Source organism: Geotrypetes seraphini, chromosome 5 (assembly GCF_902459505.1).
Source record: "Geotrypetes seraphini chromosome 5, aGeoSer1.1, whole genome shotgun sequence".
Lineage (NCBI taxonomy): Eukaryota > Metazoa > Chordata > Amphibia > Gymnophiona > Dermophiidae > Geotrypetes > Geotrypetes seraphini.
This window is the reverse complement of record NC_047088.1, coordinates 77,356,000-77,371,019: the sequence shown is the minus strand read 5'-3', so window position 1 is coordinate 77,371,019 and position 15,020 is coordinate 77,356,000. Positions and strand designations below refer to the sequence as shown.

Below are 15,020 nucleotides of genomic sequence, written 5' to 3'. Positions count from 1 at the left end.
CGCGGCAGAGGAAATTAGGCCAGTAGAAGAGCCGAAGCAGCGTGTTTAGTGTGCCTGGGATGCTACTGGAGCTGCGAGGTTTGTCAGCCATGTAGCGGTGGGAGGGTTGACTGGGAGGGTCAACGGGGGTTTCTGATGTGCCAGGTAGGGTCAGCGGCGGGGGGTTAAAAACATGCTGCTCAGGGGGATGGGAGGCAGGCAGGCAGACTGGCATGGGGGATGGGGGGTTTCAATGGAAGGGGGATGGGAGCAAGCAGGCAGGCTGGCATCGGAGTGGGGGTGGGGGGGTTTCAATGGAAGGCAGGCTGGCATCGGGGGGTGGAGTGGTTTCCATAGAAACATGATGCTCAGGGGGATGGGAGGCAGCCAGGCAGGCTGGCATGGGGTGGGGGGTTCAATGGAAGGGGTATGGAAGGCAGGCAGGCAGACATCGGAGGGGGGTGGGGAGGGGTTTCAATGGAAACATGTTGCTCAGGGGGGTGGGAGGCAGGCTGGCTGGCATCAGGGGTGGGGTGGGACAAAGTCTGGAAGATAATGATAAGGACATAAGGAGACACTGGGGGCACTAAGGACATAGGATGCACTGAGGGCAGTAAGCAGGATACGGGCACTGGGGGCACTAAGGACACAGGAAGGAGGCACTGGGGACACTAAGGACACAGTACGCAGGCACTGGGGCACTAAGGACACAGTACGCAGGCACTGGGGGCAGTAAGGACATGGGAAGAAGGCACTGGGGGCATTATAGACACAGGAAGGAGGCACTAGGGGCACTATGGACACAGGATGGAGGCACTGGGGGCACTAAGGACACGGGAAGGAGGCACTGGGGGCACTAAGGACATGGGAAGGAAGTAGGGAGGGAATAGAAAGCGACAATTGTTGGGCATGAGTGCAGAAAAAAGAAATGAAAGAAAGGATACACAGTCAATTAATAGATGTCCCCTTTTGATGAAAAAAATAAATGGTCACGTTACCTCTGACTTACTTTCTCTGCAGCAGAGTCGGCAGCCACCCTGAGGTGCAGGAAGGTCCCACGATGACTCATCTGCTGGCTCTGTTCCGGAAGAAGTAAGTTACGTTGGAGGGGGTGGACCTGGCAGATGCAGTCATTGCGGGACTTTGCCGCAACTTCCTGCATCTGCCGGGTCCACCCCATCTGATGTAGCTTACTTCTTCCAGAGCAGAGCCAGCAGACGAGTCATCATGGGACCTTCCAGCATGCAGCTGCGGAGTCCGCTCTAGAGCCAGTACGTCAGAGTGGGGTGGACTAGCAGCCGGCAGCTACAATCATCGCAGAACTTTGCTGCATGAAGGGATAGAAAGGAGCAGGACTGCTGGAATGGAAGAGTGGTGGAGGGAAAGAAAGGGGGCAGGGTGGTATGGAAGGGTAGGGGCTGATGGAATTGATGTACAGAGAAAGGAGTGAGACATAAGGGGGAAGGATATTGGAGGGAAAGAAAGGGGGCAGATGCTGATTGAAGAGGGGTGGATGGAGAGAGAAAGGGCAGACATTGGATGGTAGTGGGGAGCCTATGCTGGATGGAAGTGCAGATGGAAGAGATAAGGGAGCAAATGCAGGAAGGAAATGGAGGAGAGAAAGAGGGGAGCAGATGCTGGATGGAAGTGGACAGAGAGAGGAGAAGGTACTAGATGGAAGGGTTAGAGAAAGAGGGCACATGATGGAAGGAGGGGATAAATAAAAGTTGGGCACATGATGGGGAGAAAAGGATTGAGTTAGGGAAACACTGGAGGGGTGAGGGAAAGAGGTGGGAAGCTTTAGGTAGACAGTAAAAAAGGAAATTGATGAGACGGTAGTAAGAACGTAATCTAGACAGTTGCAGAACATAAATTGAAAAGGAAAATGAGGGAAAAAAGGGAAATAGATTGCAGAGGAGAAGTGTGGGAGAGGAAAGGAGAGGAGAGAGATGCCAGACCAATGGGGGTGAAAGGAGAGATGGAAGGGGGAGGCATACAGTTTCTGGAAGGGGCATAGAAGGAGAGAAGATGCCATATAGGGGAAGAGAGATGGCAGATAGTGGATGGAAGGAAGAGAGTTACAAGAAGATGAGGAAAGCAGAAACCACAGAAGACAAAGGTAGAAAAAAAATTTCTATTTATTTATTGCTTTAGGAGACATGTGTCACTGTTTCTGTGGTGCATTGTATGCAGAGTCTAGCTTCTTGCTGGTTCAATTTAACCTTTGTCTAAGTATTTCTATTTTATCCCTCCTTTTACAAAACTGTGGAGCGTTTTTTAGCGCCATCCGTGGTGGTAACAGCTCTGATGCTCAGAATTCTATGAGCGTCAGAGCTGTTACCTCCATGGCTAAAATCCACACTGGTGTAAAAGAGGGAGGGGTTAGTTTGTGATTACATATTCCATACTAGGCAAAGGTGTTTTGTTTGTTCGAAAGACATGTTTTTTTTGTTAGGATTAACTGCAGGATTGATCTGTACTAGTCTGGCTTGTTTAGTTTTACAATGGGTGTATTGATGTTGTACTGCTCATTGCAGTATGTAAGATGCTGCCTTTTCCTAGGCACTCATGTTACTAAAAATCATGTTTTCATAAAGATGGGGGGGGGTGTCAAAAAATGATGGGCCCCGGGTGTCACATATGCTAGGCACACCACTGAGCCCTCGCACAGTGTGGCAGCTTGTTGAGGCCAACTCACAAGCACTGGAATGTGCTTGCCAGTGGAAGGAAATGATTTTGTTGGATAGATACAAAAAGAAGAATCCTATATTAAAAACTGATGAATAGAGATTGTGGTCAAGCTAATCTATTTAATTCAGGCACAGACAACAAGTAAATCAATTTAATAGCTTACAAATTTTATGAGAATGAAAAATGAATACACATACTATGATATAGAAAACATCCAATATTTTAATGCATTTTGTGCATTATAAATAAAATTCAGAAATACTTTTAGTCTTCAAACAATAACAGCAAAAAGGCTTCATCTTTCACGAAGAATTAAAAAAAAAAACCAAAAACACACTTTCAACATTAAACAAGACAAAAAGGGTAAGATAAATAATTCTGAATGTCAAACATTTGTCAGCAAAGTAATACAACTGTTTAGGCACAGAAAAAACCTTGATACAAGGAAGTAGAGACAGAACAATAGCATTTCTTGCCATAGAGTCATTCTTTCATTGGAAATTCCCTTCAACATTTCTCAGTGACTCTATTGTTTTTAAATACTTATTTCCACTGGGGAAGGTAATTACAGGATTTGATTACATACTTCATGTGAAGGGTAATTTGTAACCAGTCACTTGCTACTGTAAAATTGTTATTTAAGGTGTTTATTTTAAACCTATTTTCAAAAATGTGCCAGGGAAATCTAAGAGTTATCTGGTTAGCAGCAATTTTCAGTGTACTAACAGGGAAGTGCCCAGATAAAGTTACAACCTGTCCTAACTTGTTATCTAGGTACCAGCCTGAATATTGTCTGCATTGATCCCTCTAAGCAGAGCAGGAGTCCGTTTAGCCCTGCCAGTAGAGGGTGCTGTTTCACTAAGCACCTTTTCAATAGTGAGAGATAGGCAAGCTCTGCAGGAGTCCTGGGAATCTGCCTGTCCCTAATGATGGAAAACACAATATTGAAGCACCGCCTCTTCCCTCTCTCCTCCCCCTCCCCCCAAAAAATTACTGGCAGCAATGCATTTGAAGGACTCCCACCCAACTTAGAGGGACCAGTGATCAGCTGGCAACCAGCACTTCCTACAGCTGCCAGTTCCTGAATATTCAATGCCCATGCACAAATTAGTCTTGGCATTGAATATTTGGGTCATTTTAGCTTTGTGGCAGTAAGAGCCTATATAGATGCTGAGTGCCATGGGCTCAGTATTGGGCCTACTGAGCTTATTAACTTTCTCCATTAAGTTGTACATCTTCATTTTTTCTGGAACTAATATTCATTTGAACCACTCAAGAGTTCAAAAAATATATAAGAATAGAAAATGCTCTAAGTATGGACAATCCAAATAAAATGCCCATTTTTTCTCTGATAGAAGTTTTTTTCTGGTGTTATCTGGCAGTAATAATTGGCTGTTGAGTTTGGTTCGTTTACATCGCTGGAAAGATATGGCAGCATTTTCTGTTAAATAGCTTCATCAATAAATCCAGCATTGATGTGGCCAGACCGGTGTTTCTTGTAGACATTTTGTAAAATTTCTAGCACCTAAAATGAATAGGACAGTCAAGGTGTTAAATGGAAGAACAATTAAAGGAATAAAGATATCTTCCCATTTATTTCTAATAGAAACATCCTTTTTTGCCTTACCTGACTTGATTTTAATGTTATAAAGGCTAGAGCAATTTTATTCGCTGATGTGGCAGAACTAGCATAACTTAAAGCACAGCACAGGTGTAATTTTATATCTAGATACCTATAAAAATATCCCAAATCCCCCAAATTCTATAAAGTCCGTCTAAAGTTAGGGGCTTACATTGGCACACCTAGCTGATGTTAGTGCCTCAATTAATAGGCTTCACGGATGCCGATAATGGGCACTTAGGGCCTCTTCTATCAAACTGCACTAGCAGTTTGTAACGTGGTGAGCTGCGTCGGGAGCAGCGCGAGCCTTTCAGCGCGGCTCTCTGCGCTAAAAACTGCTAGCGCAGTTTGATAGAAGAGGCCCTTAACCTCCTCATTGACATTAATTGACTTAATTGAGAGTTAGGTGCACAACTCACAAAATGTGAGTCTATAAAAAGTAGGTGCTTAGTTCAAAGTGCATAGTTAAAAGTAGGTGTGGTTAGAGGTGGATTGTGGGTGTGTCTTTGAGTTGGGTGCCTATTTTTGACATGAGCAGCCATTTAGGCTAGGAAAATCCTTGCATAAATACGATGTGTCTAAAAGTTAGGATGCCTAGTCACTCCTAAGGCTACTTAGGCAATGTTGTGATTGTATAGTGTGCCAAACTTTTATAGAATCACGCTTAGCGTTGTGCTAGTCGGGAACTGATATTTTAGGCGACATATATAGAATCGGAGCCATTGTGCCTATGTTGTGTCTATCTTATAAAGGTAAAAAACACTTAAATATGGTACCGATATTTCAATACCTTATTATGTAATGAAAGTTATTCCCAAACATCAACATTAACAATCTCCCACTAAATTATATCTGTATCTATCTATAAATGTATATGTATATATATATATAGTCCCATCTTCAGAAGAGGCATAAAAAGCAATAGGTAATGTATCTGAACATATGAGTGTTCTTCAAAAAATTTCTGCACTTTCTTATTTTCATGGGATATGGTTGGGGGCGGGAGAAGTGGTAAGAGGACGTGCCGTAGAATGTCACGTGACTAGTCATCAGGCAACTAAATGTATCGAGGGATACAATTGTATATAATAGAAAAAAATAATTTAGAACGTATTGTAAATGATATTTAGTAGTAGGGTTTCATTCATACCACATAGACAAAAACTGTTAACATGATGCAAATTGTATATAAAATGAAAAATACAAAAAACGGAGAAAAACAAACCTCAATTGCAAGCAGCCGGGACTACACAAGTACCCTAAGCCGCCAAGTACCCCTGAAGTAGCCAATTTGGGCGAAACAGAAAGACTTTTCTGTCAGGACACGAAGCCAGATATGAGAAGAGATGAGAGGTTTTCTAATTTCTGCACCTTCAGATGAGTGATTCTTTTATATCTGACATTATTGCTTTGGATTCCATGTTTGTTAAAACCGCTTGAATCTTTTGAAATTGAGCTGTTGCCCTTGCTAATATTTTAGTTAGTTTGGGATTTCTTTCACCTCTTGGATACATTTTACGCTAAAAGAATATTGAAAAGATTGAAAGTATAAACTTGGTTGCATATGAATGAAAGTTAAGCACATATACCTGTACGGAGTTTTTTTACAAACCTGTAATGATGCAAGCGGCTTAGGGTACTCGTGTAGTCCCGGCTGCTTGCAATTGAGGTTTGTTTTTCTCCGTTTTTTGTATTTTTCATTTTATACACAATTTGCGTCTTATTTAACATTCTTAAATCAATAAACCCTGACAAAAAAGGGAATATATCAAATCAAACACCAACCCCAACAGCCCAAGACCTAGCGGATTATTTTTGCAATAAGATCGAAAAGATTAGACAAAATTTCAAAAAAAATAATAACACAACAACTTCACCTGTACCAGAAAATCAAAACACAAATACTTCTATCCCAGTAGCCAAATGTTCAAACCTTAGAATACCAACATTAGAAGATCTAGAAAGACATCTTAAATCAATTAATTTAAAAGGCTCTTCCTTAGAACTTTTCCCACCGTACTATCTAAAGAAATTTTTTCAAAATGTCGGTCCTTTCATTCTCTCCCTTATACAAAAGAGTTTTGCTTCGGTCACTGTTCCTATTTCGTGGAAAACCTCTATCATCACTCCAATCAGAAAAAACATGAAAATAAACCAAGACGACTTATCGAATTACCGTCCTATTTCCAATTTATCTTTCCTAATGAAGCTCTCAGAAAAACTAGTCTTCGAACAACTGACTGATTTCATTGAATCCACAAACGCACTACACCCGAACCAAACAGGTTTCCGAAAACATCACAGCACAGAACATTCTATGATCAGCCTTGTAACAAATATTCATTATTATCTCGATAACCACAAATCTGTTGCGCTCTTTTCTTTAGATTTATCGGCGGCGTTTGACACAATTGATCACGAACTCCTGCTAAACCGTATGCAATCAATAGGCATAGAAGGACAAACCCATGATTGGTTGACTTCATTTCTTTTAGATCGTACTTCTAAAGTCAAATTCAATGATGCTTACTCTGAAAATTTTACATTACCATATGGAGTGCCACAAGGGTCTATACTTTCCCCTCTTTTATTTAATATTTTTTTATCCCCTCTTATTACTATTGCACAATCACTGGGTTTCACAGCTTTCTCCTATGCAGATGACATCCAACTCATGCACCCTCTTAACCCTGAAATTGCAGAAGAAATAAAAACCATTAACGACAAACTAGAACTAATAAAAAACTGGTTAAACAATAATAAACTATCCTTGAATGTTCAAAAAACAAAAACAATGCTCTTTACATGGAAAGGAAACATAACTTTAAAAGCTCCATTCTTACTAAACGACTCTCCTCTTGAATCTGTCTCTCAAATGAAAATTCTCGGAGTAATAATTGACACAGATCTCTCATTTCACAATCACATCAGTGAAACAGTTAAATCCTGTTTTTACAGACTCCGGCTTCTACGCTCTATTTCCACTTTCTTAGACCCCAAATCTATTAACATTTTGGTTCATTCGCTAATTATTTCAAAATTAGATTACTGTAATTCTCTCCTAATAAACATATCTCAGAAAGAAAGGAGACGACTTCAAATTATACAAAATACCGCAATTAAATTAATTCACAAAGCTAAAAAATACGATCACGTTACCCCACTACTCATCAAATCTCACTGGCTTCCAATTTCTCACCGAATCACTTTTAAAACCTTATTTCTAGTTTTCAAAACATTAATCTCAAATGAACCCCTATTCATATCAAAAATGATAGTCCCATATAATCCTCCTCGATCCTTAAGATCATCTTTATCTAATCAGCTTTCAGTTCCTTCATTAAGAATAATCGGCACTAGACGCAAAGATATGTTTTCAGTGGTTGCTCCATCCTTGTGGAACTCCCTACCAAATTTTATTAAAAATGAAAAAGATCTTATTTCTTTTAAAAAATTGTTAAAAACTTACCTATTTCAAGATGCATTTGATTTATGAAATGATTTATTTTATACTCTCATATGTCTCTAATATTCTTTTCTCTTGCTTCATTCCAATCATACTTATTGTATTACCCACTCTATGTAAATTCTAACAAATAATGCAATTGTAACTTTCCCCTTCCTTCCTACCCAATCATGTTTGTCCACATTGTTTTGTCAATTGTCTAACTTAGTGAAATTATATGTATTACCACAATTTGTTGGTTTTTAAATTGTACGTCGCTTAGATATTTTTTATAAGCGATACATCAAATGTAAATAAAACTTGAAACTTGAAACTTAACAGTTTTTGTCTATGTGGTATGAATGAAACCCTACTACTAATCTAATCTAATCTAATCCTTAGGTTTGTATACCGCATCATCTCCACGTTCGTAGAGCTCGACGCGGTTTACAGTAGGAGAAATAGGAAGGAACTACAACAGAGGGTTAGAGGTAGAAGTGTGAAGAAAATTTAGAGGACTTGGGATGCCAAGATATAAGAGTTTCCTTGATTCCTAAGTTGGAGGGAGACTTACATTTTTTGAGAAAAGCCAGGTTTTCAGATGTTTGCGGAAAACTTGGAGAGAGCTCAAGTTCCGAAGAGGGGAGGTAAGGTTGTTCCAGAGCTCAGTGATTTTGAAGTGGAGGGAGGTCCCTAGCTTTCCTGTGTGGGAAATGCCTTTTAGCGAGGGGAAGGATAGTTTTAATTTGTGGGAGGATCTGGTGGTATTAGGATTTGAGGAATTCTAAGAAAGAGGGATAAAGGGAGGGAGGATACCATATAGGATTTTGAAAGTTAAACAGGCGCATTTATAGTGGACCCTGGCGATTATCGGAAGCCAGTGGAGCTTGGCCAGGAGCGGGGAGACATGGTCAAATTTACTTTTAGCGAAGATGAGCTTGGCCGCGGCATTCTGAATCCGTTGGAGTCTGTGGAGGTTTTTCTTAGTTAGGCTTAAGTAGATAGAGTTGCAATAGTCCAATCTGGAGAGGATGATGGATTGGACAAGGAGGGTAAAATGTTTTTGATGGAAGCAGGATCTAACTTTCCTCAGCATGTGAAGGCTGAAAAAGCATTTTTTTACCAAGGATTGGAGGTGGTCATTGAAGGACAATGTGGAATCAATGATGATGCCCAAGACATTGCTCGAGAACTCAAGCTGCAATTATTTTTTTCTAGTCATCAGGCAAAACAGGGTGATTATGTGGAAAAGTGATATAATTTGCTTTTGAGATATTTTATAAATAGTGTTTAAAAAAATAAAAGTGCAGAAACTTTTTGAAGATCCCTCCTATGTTCCTCATTGATCCATTTATATACAAAAAGTCATTCAGTTTGTAATACTATAAATATATGAACTTTTCTAAAAAATAGCCAAATCCAGGATACCACCTGGTTCTATATGTTGCATCAGGGTAATGGGCTCCTGAAAAAATCTGAAACTCTGAACTAACATTCAACTAGTTTTTAATTCATCTTCTTCGGGCACACATTCTTCGTATCTCTTAGACGTATTCACAGTTCCCAATCCAAGACAGCTTGGGACAAGTGTGTTGAATCTCTAAGGGAGAGGAGGGGATAGTGAATGGCATGGTTGGCCAGAATAGAAAGGCCATACGGTTTTTATCTGCCTTCATTTTTCTCTATTTCTATGGAAAAACTAATTGACATTTTCTGAATTTTGCAGGAGCTCATTACACTGATGAGGAATACCCCATCTCCTTTAAACCCCCTCCTTCTGCCTGGACTTTGTGTCGCCTAGCTAAAGGTTAGATGGATTTAAAATGTGAAAAGCAGTTTTAACACTGGCCGGCACGCTGAATGCTATGCGCTGCTTTGTCGCTCATAGAGTTCCTATGAGCGCTGGAGCAGCGCACAGTATTCAGTGCGCTGGATGGCACTAAAAACTACTTTTGCAGTTTTGTAAAAGAGGGGTGGGAGTTTGTGTGATTAACTTTCTAATTTCTTGGACAAATCTTTTGACTTTTGGACCCTAGGTTCATATTACTTTAAATGAAAGAACTTGTATGAATTTGATCAAGCCACAAACATGACAATTATCCAGAATGTATGTAAGATACGTAGCCTGGAATTTCCTTGTCTATATTACAATTACAAAATTAGCCACTGCAATTAGTCAGGCAAAGAGAGAACTTCCTCAACCTAGTTATCATGCTGAATTAAACTTTGGTCTCCTTTTACAAAGCCGCTAAACCGCCGGCCACGCTAGACGCTATCGCCTCATCTGGAGCGGGCGGTAGTTTTTAGGCCAGCGTGGGGGATAGCGTATGATGAAAAGTCGCACGCGTTTACCCCGCTAGCGCAGCTTAATAAAAGGAGCCCTTTGTCATTTATTTTCACTTTAGCATTGGGTTAATTATTACAATCCTAGGGATAAGGTGACTTTCTTAAACAAGGAAACATATTTTGGTCCAATTTGCTATTTCGAACAGTTAAGAGCTTGATTTCCTAAGTTGTTTTTTTTAAATTAAAGATTAATGCAAGCTATCTATAGCAAGGCCCATAGCAATAAAAAAGGTTCTGTGGCAGATAAAATGCAGTAATTGTTTAGTAAAAGACCCTCCTATTCTGCATCTATTAGCAAAAATTCATGATTAATCATATCCTAAAAACATATAAGCTTCAACATATTGATGTATTTGAGCAGAAAACTATTGATTTGCAGAACATAAGTTATGCTGCTATAGACCAGGTTTACTTTATAATGTGCCCTGTCAAAAAGAGTATAGATGTGCGGCGGCAGCCAAAAAAGCAAATAAGATGCTAGGAATTATTTAAAAAAGGGATGGTTAACAAGACTATGATTGTTATAATGCCTTTGTATCACTCCTTGGTGCGATCTCACTCCATGGTGCGTTCAATTCTGGTCTAGTCTTGTCAATTCTGATATAGTGGTGCTAGAAAAGGTTCAAAGAAGAGCCACCAAGATGGTAAAGGGGATGGAACTCCTCTCGTATGAGTAAAGCCTAAAAAGGTTAGGGCTCTTCAGTTTGGAAAAGAAATGGCTGAGGGGAGATATGATTGAAGTCTACAAAATCCTGAGTTGAGTAGAATGGGTACAAGTGGATCAATTTTTCACTCCATCAAAAATTACAAAGACTAGGGGACACGCGATGGAGCTACGGGGAAATACTTTTAAAACCAATAGGAATAAATATTTTTTTACTCAGAGAATAGTTAAGCTCTGGAATGCATTGCCAGAGGTTGTGGTAAGAGCAGATAGTGTAGCTGGTTTTAAGAAAGGTTTGGACAATTTCCTGAATGAAAAGTCCATAGTCTGTTATTGAGAAAGACATTGGGGAAGCCACTGCTTGCACCGGATCAGTAGCATGAAATGCTGCTACTCTTTGGGTTTTGGCCGGGTAACTAGTGACCTGGATTGGCCACCGTGAAGACGGGATACTGGGCATAATGTACCATTGGTCTGACCCAGTAAGGCTGTTCTTATGAATCTAATCTAATCTGGGTTTTATGAGTCGTACTATGGGCTCCTTTTACAAAGGTGCGTTAGGGCCTTAATGCGCGGAATGTAAACTCATGGAAACACTACTTAAAGGTAAATTAGACACGATTTTGGATGAGGGGAATCTAAGGGATCCCAGCCAACATGGATTCACTAAGGGTAGGTCATGCCAATCCAACCTTATCAGCTTCTTTGATTGGGTAACAGGAAAACTAGACTCGGGAGAGCCTCTGGACATAGTGTACTTGGATTTCAGTAAGGCTTTTGACAGCGTCCCACACCGTAGACTATTAAGAAAGATGAAATTGATGGGGTTAGGTGAGACACTAACTGCATGGGTCAATGATTGGCTGAGTGGAAGACTTCAGAGGGTGGTGGTCAACGGCACCCTCTCTGAGACATCGGAGGTGACTAGCGGAGTGCCACAGGGCTCAGTCCTGGGCCCGTTCCTTTTTAACATATTCATAAGGGACTTGACCCGAGGGCTTCAGGGTAAAGTAACACTATTCGCCAATGACGCCAAACTATGTAATATAGTGAGTGAAAGCAATCTGCAGGATAGTATGACGCAGGATCTGCTTACGTTGGAAAACTGGTCCTTGACATGGCAGCTGGGCTTCAACGCTAAGAAATGTAAGGTCATGCATCTCGGCAGCGGTAATCCATGCAGAACTTACACCTTAAATGGAGAAACACTAGCTACGACTTCAGAAGAACGAGACTTGGGAGTAATCATCAGTGCAGACATGAAGGCTGCCAAACAAGTAGAGAAGGCCTCATCCATCACTGGAACAAGCTTCCAGTGCAGGTGATCAAGGCCACCAGCGTGCTTGACTTTAAGAATAAATGGGACATCCAGTGGGATCATTATGAGGGTCGAGATAAGGAACTAGGACATTAGCACTCAGACTTAATGGGGTGGGTCAGTAGAGTGGGTAGACTTGATGGGTTATAGCCCTTTTCTGCCGTAATCTTTCTATGTTTCTATGGAATAGCATGCGCTAAAATGCCACGCGTGCTAGCCGCTACCACCTCCTCTTGGGCAGGTGGTAGTTTTTCAGCTAGCGCGTACTATAGCGTGCGCTAATCTGGTATGTGCGCTAAAAATGCTAGCACACCTTTGTAAAAGGAGCCCTATGCCTAAGAAGGCTCAAGGCGACTTACATAGCAATTTTCATGGAAATACCTATTAGTGTAGTGCAAAAGATGCTATAGGAGGTGCATTACAAAAACATTTGAGGTAGATAGGTCTTATCGTGCATTTTACAGATACAGATTAAGTAATACAGAATGTTATGGAGGTATATTATAAAGACAATTTACAGAGAGCTAATATTGTTTGAGGAGAGATGTTAGGAGGTAGAGATTGTCTGTTATAGTTTATTTCAGATGGTTGGTATGAGTACTTGATACCTTGGAGAGATAGAATTTGTAGGTACAGTATGTGCGTTCTTTTTGGGAACATGTTGTTGCGTGTCTGTTGAGTACATTGAGTCAAAGAGCAGCGGTAATCCATGCAGTCTTTAGCTTCTTTCGAAATGTGAGGTAGTTTGGTTCAGATCTGATTGTTGGCAGACCGTTCCATGTTTTTGCACCAGAGAATGTAAACATTGTGTTGAAACTAGACTTAAGAGACCAAACCTAAAATCACTAATCACTTTCTAGAGAAGTCTGGCCCAAATAGCTTATCATAAGGATTCATGTAAGATTATTTTTGCAAAATTATTTTTTCTCCCATGGTTCCTAAACAAAGCATGCATGTCCTCTGCAATGTTTGCATGACATCCCTCTGGCATTCTACTATCAACAGACTCAACATTTGGAAATCTGAAGTTAGCCACTGTTAAAGTCAAGCTGGATTCTCTTTCCCCCTAACACTTTTGGATAGAACGGGCAAAATCCGAATTAAAGAATTTGAAATTCTGCTGCTCTGATTTTTATTCAAAATAAAGTTATTTCTAGTAGTGGATGAGTTTACCTGGGACATAGGGACAACCCCAACCCTAAAGAATCCGACATTCCCATTATCAATTTTGGTGCAGTCAACAACAGTGGAGGCAATATTCTCTGGAGAGGGACCATCACAAAGAACTCCATCTACCTGGAGAGAAAAATAATATCATGTGGATATCAGTGGGTTTTTATTGAAGAGCTCTTAGAACATTTGATTAGTGTCAAAGCATCTCTTTATATGGGCATTCCCTCTTTTATGTATGATGCTAATATTATAAAAGTGAACAGAACACAGAATATGACAGAAAAAGAAGCATTTGTTTTCTTATATTACAGTATCATTTATACAGGTGTTAGTTTGGGCACACAAATTTGATCATATCCCTCCATTGTTTTTCAAAAATCACTGGCTTCCAGTCAGACTTTTAAAAATGATGGAGGGTGCTAAACAACACAATTGACCCATCCCTATACATAGTGAAGGGGTTTCCTCAATATTAGGGATGCTCCAGCACCCAACAGAGCTGGCAATTATGCTTCCAGTTCAGTTTGGGATTCATTTTAAAATCCTAGTTCTGGCTACAAGTTCTACAGTAAATACCGGCATCATTTACTACCTGTCATCTGCAATTTCCTTGCTCACACCTGCCCATTCAATCTGCTCATTATCTCCTGGATTCTATTTATAGCATCCAAGAGGTGTGTGCAAATTAATTAACAGCTTAGAAGGAATTTTGCTTGCCAGGCAAAATTTGAAAGGACAATTGCCTTTCACTTTGATTCTTTGAGTGTTGCCCTTATGTCATAAGGGATTAACTCTGCCTCTCCAAGGCCTGGTAGGAGCACCTCTGCCAAATGTCCACTGCTGCTGACCCTGACAGACATGAGGATCAGAATGTTAGTCTCCTGTACCACAGCATGCACCACTATAGCAGTGTCACTAGTGACATCTTCCATCGATATTGCAAAGCAATAATTTTATTTAATATGCATGATCAAGCATTTTATTTAATAGACATTTTTTTCTAGTGGAGTTTGTTCTTTGTCTTTTGCGAGTCACTACATAAACATTTTTTATGAATGATTTTTGATTATTTCTATACCTTGTTCCCAAGTTTGGCATAGACTTGGTTATGGTGGGTGGTATCTGATTCTCCAGATGGACTGACTGATGTAACTGCAATAGGCCCAACCTGATTGAGTAATAATGGTGGATGGAAAAGAGAATTACAGATATTGCTTGGTTTTGCAAGGAGTTGTACATTCATTAGTGCACATTTACCCCCTCCCCTCCCCCATTTTTACTAAGCTATATTAGAGGTTTCTACCGCAGCCTGGGGCATTAAATGCTACGATGCTGCTCCAACGCTCATAGAATTTCTATGAGCGTCAGAGCATTTAGCACTCTGGGCTGTGGTAGAAACCTCTACAATGACTTAGGGCTCCTTTTACTAAACTGTGATAGCGGTTTTAGCGTGCGCTTAGTGCGCGCTAAATCGCTGTGTGCGCTAGACGCTAACGCCAGCATTGAGCTGATGCTAGTTCTAGCCGCGTAGCGCAGGTTTAGCGTGCGCTATAATTCTGCACACGCTAAAAACGCTATCGCAGCTTAGTAAAAGGAGCCGCTAGTTAAAGAGGGTCTTCGTTTCTTAGCATACTATAACATATGTAGCGCACACTAAAGTGACATATATTAGCATATGAATAAATGCATGTTAAATCAATTGATGTACATTAAAAGATCTAATGAGCTTTCATTTTTAATTAAAATAAATGTGTGACCCAAACACACAATGAAATACTGAAAT

At 40.5% G+C, this 15,020-nt stretch overlaps 1 protein-coding gene across 4 annotated transcripts in view; it reads right to left on the bottom strand.

Annotated features, from left to right (window-relative positions):
* Nucleotides 1-2,872: 2,872 nt before the first annotated feature.
* LOC117361400 overlaps nucleotides 2,873-15,020 on the bottom strand; it is a 54,230-nt gene continuing 42,082 nt past the window's right edge. For all 4 annotated transcript variants that reach the window (XM_033946657.1, XM_033946658.1, XM_033946660.1 and 1 more), the window contains 3 exons: nucleotides 14,316-14,405; nucleotides 13,238-13,360; nucleotides 2,873-4,195 (listed from right to left, as the gene is read on the bottom strand). In XM_033946657.1, coding sequence (XP_033802548.1) covers nucleotides 4,115-4,195; nucleotides 13,238-13,360; nucleotides 14,316-14,405 — 294 coding nt within the window. In that variant the 3' untranslated portion in view covers nucleotides 2,873-4,114. The remainder of the gene's footprint in view (nucleotides 4,196-13,237; nucleotides 13,361-14,315; nucleotides 14,406-15,020) is intronic.